The sequence below is a fragment of the Aplysia californica genome, unplaced genomic scaffold (genome assembly GCF_000002075.1).
Source record: "Aplysia californica isolate F4 #8 unplaced genomic scaffold, AplCal3.0 scaffold00156, whole genome shotgun sequence".
Taxonomy (NCBI): Eukaryota; Metazoa; Mollusca; class Gastropoda; order Aplysiida; family Aplysiidae; genus Aplysia; species Aplysia californica.
The window spans coordinates 353,854-362,173 of NW_004797426.1; the positions used below are offsets into that span (position 1 = coordinate 353,854).

General features: G+C 40.6%; 1 protein-coding gene across 1 annotated transcript; it reads left to right on the forward strand.

Annotated features, from left to right (window-relative positions):
* Positions 1-2,649: 2,649 nt before the first annotated feature.
* On the forward strand, positions 2,650-7,311 carry LOC101860494 (polyubiquitin-C). The gene is made up of 4 exons (XM_013082034.2): positions 2,650-2,668; positions 3,854-4,086; positions 4,552-4,779; positions 5,676-7,311. Exons 2-4 carry the CDS (start codon positions 3,861-3,863, stop codon positions 7,049-7,051), a joined length of 1,830 nt encoding a protein of 609 aa, XP_012937488.1. The 5' UTR covers positions 2,650-2,668; positions 3,854-3,860; the 3' UTR covers positions 7,052-7,311.
* Positions 7,312-8,320: the final 1,009 nt, after the last annotated feature.

Below are 8,320 nucleotides of genomic sequence, written 5' to 3' on the forward strand. Positions count from 1 at the left end.
CACACACACACACACACACACACACACACACACACACACACACACACACACACACACACACACACAAAAGGGAAATGATTCTTTCTCTAGTCTCTTCCAACGCCTCAGTGCTGTTCAGAAAGATTTTCATCTTGGTTAAAAGAACGATAAGAATATTATTCTGAGACTTGTTTATGTTGTTCACCCAGCGCCCCCACCCAGTTAATGTTATACGAGTTGGCCCAATCACCAAAAGGGCTACATAGAAAACACGAGACCAATATTATAAGGGGATGATATTTTTTTTAAGCCACCCTCCTTCTCCAAAAAAATCTATCAGTTTCGCCAGCTATCATTCTACACACCTTTTCCATCCCCATCATAGTACAATGTACGTTAGTTTAAATGACCGTATTTCTCTTCTAAATGAAATCCCTTACCTAGGTATCACTAAACATGATAATCTTTAGATGGGACTGTTGAGAGTAGAGGTGGTGGTAATAGATCTAATTATTCCTGGGTATTTTTTGCGAGTGTATACATGAGTATGAGTGTGTAAGTGAGAGAGAGAAAGAGAGAGAGAGAGAAAGAGAAAGAGAGAGAGCGTGTGTGTGTGCGTGCGTGTGTGAGTGTATGTGTGTGCGTGACTATAAGAGTGTAGGGGAGGGGTATGTAGGTCTGAGGGCATGAAAGAAAGCGAGAAAGGAACGAAAAAACTCAGATAGAGAGGGGGGAGAGAGAGAGAGAGAGAGAGAGAGAGAGAGGGGGGGGGCAGATAGAGGGGGGGGAGAAAAAAGAGGGAGCGAGTGAACGATAACGATGAGCAATGACATGTTATTTTTATGAGAATATAGACAAAACTGAGTTAACGGAGGGGAAAATGAGGACTCAGAAAGAGGAAAGGGGTCTGCGACAGGGATAAAGCGAAACGAAACGAAAGAACAAATCCTGTCTATATGGCTATGTGTAAAGAACAGAGAGAGGCAGACAGACATGTGAAGAAAAGGGGAAGGGAAGAAAGAGAGAGGGAAAAGGAGAGAGAGAGAGAGAGAGAGAGAGAGAGAGAGAGAGAGAGAGAGAGAGAGAGAGAGAGAGAGAGAGAGATCTAGCGTGATCTATTAGTGTTCTAAAAATAGTGCTAAGAGGACCAAGACGAATCTGATCGTGATAGAAGAATCCTGAAGCACACAATTTCCATCACTATTTTTAAAATAAAGAATAGGCCTACACGGTCAACTCAAGACTTGGCGAGTCTAAAGTAATTAAAGTAAGAACAGTAGTCTGTCAGCCCTAATTAAAACATGAGTCAAATCAATTTTTAAAACGTCACATCATGCACACGTGGAGATAAGGTCGACAGAGTTGTCAGCATGTCTGTGTTCATTGCACAGGCAGAAGAAATGAAAGTTTGTTGCCAACAGATAAAACACTACTATAGCCCAATGATTATAAATACCTATTTACGGTCTCTGCTGTAGCCTAAGCCTACTAATACTACTACTAATAATAGATCTTCATGTGAGTCTGTAGGTAAGTATCGTGTCACCCAAGACGGATTAAACCAAGAAGCGAGAGTCTCCGAGAAATATTGGCCTAATATTTCTTGGGGTCATTCTCTAAAGTATAAAAATATATAGACATTTTAAAAGGTCTGGGTCGAATCTGAGATTTTAGGCCATCAATTTAAATCTTGGAATACAGCGGAGTTGACTGGATAGGGCATAGGCCTACAGCGTCTGCGACACCCACTCCTCCCCACAAAAACCCGCTTCTTGCTTCGCGGAGTAGGCCTAATAACCCAGCTGGACAAACAAAATTGGATCCGTTTGCCTGGACCTAAATCAACATGTGTGTCGCTCTGTGGCAGTGTATCTGAAATATCTGAAAGTTGGCTTCGCGGAAAAGTTGTTTTGTCAGCATTATGGAGTTCATGAAAAGTGAAAAGCGTTCATAACAATGCGATCGTGAAGGCTACCTTGACAATGAGCACAGTTTACACTTTGGTCTTGTCTCGCGCCATAACAAGCTATTTTTAGTAAAGCGTCATAGCTTTTTTTAGAAAAGTGACGTAATATGCTGACTGCTATATAAAGTCCGTGTAGAGCCCCGTAGGTTTAGAATCGCTAATCGCAAGAACCGTACCACTACTGTGAACCGCTAGACTAATAATTGTACACATTGAACAGAAGAAGGTAAGTTTCTTTGTTTTGATTTAATTGTTTGAGAAGGAAATTATAGTGAATCAGCGTCGGACTCTTCGTTTGCCTGGCTAACTGCAATTTAACTGAAATCGTTAGAGTTTTAAAAGCTTGTTCATTTTTCAGGGACCGAGATTGTCGATTCGATTTTTCTAGAACACCATTTTGTCGACGTGAGCACAAAGAAAAGTGCACAGTCACGAATGTCACCTTCAAATTCAAAATTCCAAACTCAAGTTCGTTTCTAAGGCCCAACCGAAGAAGAGATAGAAGAGAATTGTGTGAGTAATTTGGGAGAATAAGACTTCGGCGGGATTCCCTCTCATCTGCAGTTCCTGTAACACAACAACAGTCAGTAACAGTAACAGAATTTGAAAGCCAGCTAGAAAAGCCAGTTGGGACTTGTTGTTTTTCTCTTTGTCATATGACTTTATGATGTTTATGTGCGCTAGATCTATATCTTGATCTGAGTCAAATTGTGAAGATTCCAGGTATGTCCTAGTCCAGAGTATCATTGTTTTGAATTTAGGCCTAATTCTTTGTAGGTCTAGAGATTGGTTTTAATTTTAATAATTCTAAATTCTTTGTCTTGGTGCTTGTGAAATCCTCCTCTTTTGGTTTTGTGGTGTAGATCTAGCAGGCGATGCCGATTGTTAAGATTCCCACGTTTAATTGCGATTTGGGTTTTTCAGGGTTAGGGTTAGATTCTAGATCTAGATCTAGGGACAAGACCAAAACAGCTGAGGCTATGAAAATGCACTCGGAATGGGAAGATTGAAGAATACCGGACCACTCGTACATTATTTATTGCACGAGAAAGTGGGGTAGGTGGGGCGGGTGGTTGGGGTGGAGGAATGAATAGATCTACCGGTCCGAGATTCTCTATTGAGAGATATTAAAAACGGGAAAATTATGAATTCCTAAGACCTAAGGCCTAAGGTTGAGACATAGGCAGAATCGGTCCGCTGGTCCGGTATTCTTCAATCTTACCGAATTAGATGCGGGTTAACAATAACAATAGCTGTGCAGATAAAATTGATTTTTCTTTGTCTTTTGTTTTCGAATTTGGTTCAGATGTTAGCCTATTAAATCAATGACCTCAGTTTTGGATTAGATCTAGGGTTCCTTTGAAAGTTTAAAAAGATCAATTAAAATGCATGTTAAAATCTGTCATTTTGACATGTAGATCTAGATCTAGATTCTAGATCTAAGTAGAGAATCTTTTAGAATCTTGTTTAAAAAAATAAGATATAAACGAATGATTAGAATCTGGGCAGACCTCGGCCTCCAGATCTAGACAGTTTGAATGGAAAAGGAAGGTTGAATGATTATGGTACTTACTAAAGATAGAGGCTATGCAAGAAGGAACTTGCGAGAAATGAGTCTAGATACAGTGAGTTTGAATGGAAAAGGAAGGTGGAATGATTATGAAACTAAAGATAGAGGCTATGCAAGAAGGAACTTAAGAGAAATGAGTCAAGATTTACATTTCAGAGATTCTTTCATTGAACAAAGGCTGCCCAAAGTTTCAGATTCCGAGGTAACATAGTACTCTTTTCGGAACTTCTCCCTACTCAAAAATAAAAATGTCATCTCTTGAAAATCAAATTCAACATTGTAATCAATTTCTATTCCAGTTTTTAAGTCTAACTGTTCTGTTTATAAAACATTTTCAGAGGCATCATGCAGATCTTCGTCAAGACTCTCACTGGCAAGACCATCACCCTTGAGGTGGAGCCGTCTGACACAATTGAAAACGTGAAAGCAAAGATCCAGGACAAAGAGGGAATCCCGCCCGATCAGCAGAGGTTGATTTTCGCTGGAAAGCAGTTGGAAGATGGACGCACACTCTCAGATTACAATATCCAGAAAGAATCCACACTTCACCTGGTGCTGAGACTTAGGGGAGGTGAGAATTTCCTTTGATCTTTTAAAATCAGCTCAAGTTAAGAAGGGGAGAAGTAATGATCTGCCATTTAAGGGGGATGCATTGCCCTGACTTGCTTCATTGAAAATTTAATTCTTTATTCAGACAAGGGCTAGCAAACGAGTGCATTCCTGGTTTTATACTATTGTTTTTAAAAAATTAAGGGAATTGTGTTAATTAATTAATTCCTTCAGAAAAAAAAAGAAACCTATAATGAATGCGCAATTCATGAAATAATAATTCTATCGGTTTGATAATTTTGAAATTCATTGTCAGTGTTGGCTAGTCTCGCAACTTTTTAGGCTTATAATGATTTTGCATTTCGTCACGAAAAATTTTCAGTAAGAGTGAGAACAAACTTGTATGCCTTTTGCTATTTGTATTTTTTTCGAGTACTATGGTTTGTGATTTGACAAGTTAATATAAACAATTTTGTTTTTTCCACAGGAATGCAGATTTTTGTGAAGACCCTCACAGGCAAGACTATCACATTGGAAGTGGAGCCGTCTGACACCATTGAGAATGTGAAAGCTAAGATCCAGGACAAAGAGGGAATCCCCCCAGATCAGCAGAGGCTTATCTTTGCCGGCAAACAGCTTGAGGATGGCAGAACCTTGTCCGACTATAACATCCAGAAAGAATCCACACTCCATTTGGTGCTCAGACTCAGAGGAGGTAAGCTTTTTGTCACTTAAATATTTTTAAAAATATTCAGCAGCGTCCACGGTGTGGGGTTAGCATCTTTATTTCTTGCAAAAGATAGTGTTTGATTCTTAATTGTGGGGGGGGGGGGAGATTTTCAAAATTACAGGCATGTCTGATGGAATGTTGATTCTCTCTCAGAAAGATGGGCCCCAGCAAGAGTTGAAGTAACCCACTCCCTGTGATATGAGTTGACAGGAGCGTAAAACATTTGCAATTTCAATTAAAATGTGAGATTATGATGTTTGCCGCCGGAATCGTCTTTTGGTGCGGGCCGCTCAGGTTGTCTGATGTTCTTTGAGGTCTTATCGGAGTAAAATTTCATTTTATTTGTTCAAAATAAATTCAGTCAGCTTGGTATTGCATTGGGTTTCACTGAAATTTATTTTAAAAAAAAAAAAATTTTCTATGGAAATATTATCACAGCAGAAATAACTTTTTAAAAACATTTTTTTTTGGTGGTCGTTTTTACTTCACAAATTACGATTTTCATCCTCGCCCAGTAATGCTGTTCCTTTGTTCTTTCTGTTTGTCTTGTCATGATTTAGTTCCAAACATTTTACATCCATTACCGTATCTGCATAGAACTTACTATCATCCCTTGCCTGACGGGCAGCCACATGCTTTTTAAAATGATACTTTTATGTATTCCACCGAGTGGCTTTAATTTTGGGGATGAATTTTTTTGTTTACTTCAGCTACTGAGCCAATGAACTGATATTCAAGACAATTTTTCACTTTTGTACAGGAGACTAGATTGTGTTGATTTATAACACATGAACTCAATTGTTAATGTAAAATTGGCTGTTTTTCTGACTCGTTTCATTTTAAGAAAGATTTATAATGCCGTGTTCACCATATCTTTACAGGTATGCAGATCTTTGTCAAGACCCTGACTGGCAAAACCATCACTCTGGAAGTGGAGCCATCGGACACCATTGAGAACGTGAAGGCCAAAATCCAAGACAAAGAGGGAATTCCTCCAGATCAGCAGAGATTGATCTTTGCCGGCAAACAGCTTGAGGATGGCCGTACCTTGTCGGACTACAACATCCAGAAAGAGTCCACTCTCCATTTGGTGCTGCGTCTGAGAGGAGGTATGCAGATCTTCGTCAAGACCCTGACTGGCAAAACCATCACTCTAGAAGTGGAGCCATCTGACACCATTGAGAACGTGAAGGCCAAAATCCAAGACAAAGAGGGAATTCCCCCAGATCAGCAACGTCTTATCTTTGCCGGCAAACAGCTTGAGGATGGCCGTACCTTGTCGGACTACAACATCCAGAAAGAGTCCACTCTCCATTTGGTGCTGCGTCTGAGAGGAGGTATGCAGATCTTCGTCAAGACCCTGACTGGCAAAACCATCACTCTGGAAGTGGAGCCATCGGACACCATTGAGAACGTGAAGGCCAAAATCCAAGACAAAGAGGGAATTCCTCCCGATCAGCAGAGATTGATCTTTGCCGGCAAACAGTTGGAAGATGGCCGTACCTTGTCGGACTACAACATCCAGAAAGAGTCCACTCTCCATTTGGTGCTGCGTCTGAGAGGAGGTATGCAGATCTTCGTCAAGACCCTGACTGGCAAAACCATCACTCTGGAAGTGGAGCCATCGGACACCATTGAGAACGTGAAGGCCAAAATCCAAGACAAAGAGGGAATTCCCCCAGATCAGCAACGTCTTATCTTTGCCGGCAAACAGCTTGAGGATGGCCGTACCTTGTCGGACTACAACATCCAGAAAGAGTCCACTCTCCATTTGGTGCTGCGTCTGAGAGGAGGTATGCAGATCTTCGTCAAGACCCTGACTGGCAAAACCATCACTCTAGAAGTGGAGCCATCTGACACCATTGAGAACGTGAAGGCCAAAATCCAAGACAAAGAGGGAATTCCTCCAGATCAGCAGAGATTGATCTTTGCCGGCAAACAGCTTGAGGATGGCCGTACCTTGTCGGACTACAACATCCAGAAAGAGTCCACTCTCCATTTGGTGCTGCGTCTGAGAGGAGGTATGCAGATCTTTGTCAAGACCCTGACTGGCAAAACCATCACTCTGGAAGTGGAGCCATCGGACACCATTGAGAACGTGAAGGCCAAAATCCAAGACAAAGAGGGAATTCCCCCAGATCAGCAACGTCTTATCTTTGCCGGCAAACAGCTTGAAGATGGCCGTACCTTGTCCGACTACAACATCCAGAAAGAGTCAACCCTTCATCTAGTCTTGCGTCTGCGTGGTGGAAAGTGAACGGCTGAGTTTATCTCTAGGCTGTTCTAATCATTACCTGCTGCTTTTTTACGTGATGTTTTTATGGCTAACTTGATTCTTTTTGTATTATTTGTATACTAAACGTAAGTTACTTTCAGCTTGGACCTACTAAAAAGTTTTGTACTTTAACACTGAAACCTTACAAAGACCCTTTTGTCTTTCTAAAAATCCAGGACGCCTGTGAAATTTGAGCGTATGCAGAGGTAATAATTAATAAAAATGCTCAAGGATACTTTTAATTTTGTCTTTCATTTGTTTTCATTGTGTAGACTACATGTTTGGACTTTGCAAAATTTTTGTTTTTGTGTGGTATTTGTTGAGGGGAAATGTTTGGGTTTTGGATTTCACCTGCGAGATGGGAAGTGAGTTGAACTTGAACTTGCAAAAAATATCAGACTTGCTGGTCTCATTAGACACTCTAATTTCTGCAAAGGTTTGCATCTAAATCATAGTCGGTCTGGCTCATCATAACTGACGAAATGCAGTTTTGAGTTTGTGCTTTTGTTGGTGATCAAGAGTTGACCATCTTAGACTTTCGTAAATTGTAGTTGTACCTGTGCTGAAACCAGTGAAGAGTGGATGGTTGGCGAGTGCTCTGGTGGTGTGGTCTGCTCCTTTCCTCTGAACATCTATCATCGTCCTTTTATCTCTCCTCCTTTGTTTATTACTGTCTTGCCAGCCTACTTGTATTTTTGTGTCTCATGTACTTGTCTGTAGCATCTCTAGTAGTCTTTGGCGCTCATATGCCCTTTTTGTTTTGCAAGTGCCATGAAACATTTGCATAAAACAAAAGTATCAAAACAACCTAATTAATACTATAGTAGCCATCTTCTTCTACTTGATTTAGTAAAGCATAGATGAAGGCCCTTGACTACTTAAAAGAAGACACAAGAGGCAGACAAATAAATATGTGGAAAGGGCAATTTTTTTTTGTAGTGTGAAGAAAGTTGCCTGTTTTGCAACCAGTCAAGTAGCCTAGAAGATGTAGCTAGATCTGAGCTATTGGTCCTTTTTGAGAGGTCTCGGCACCAGACTCGGAGTACCATAACTGGCCATCATTCCATGAAAGAGATAGCCTCTGTTGGACTAAACTGTGGTGTGTACAAAATACCAGTACATGTTTTGTACTGTTGGCAACCGTGTATTGAATCCTCACTCAAAGAGCATTTCTAACATTGTGGTTGGCAGGTGCTCTAGTGTGGTTTGCTCCTTTCCTTTCACTATCAATAAAATATCTTTTGTCTTTAT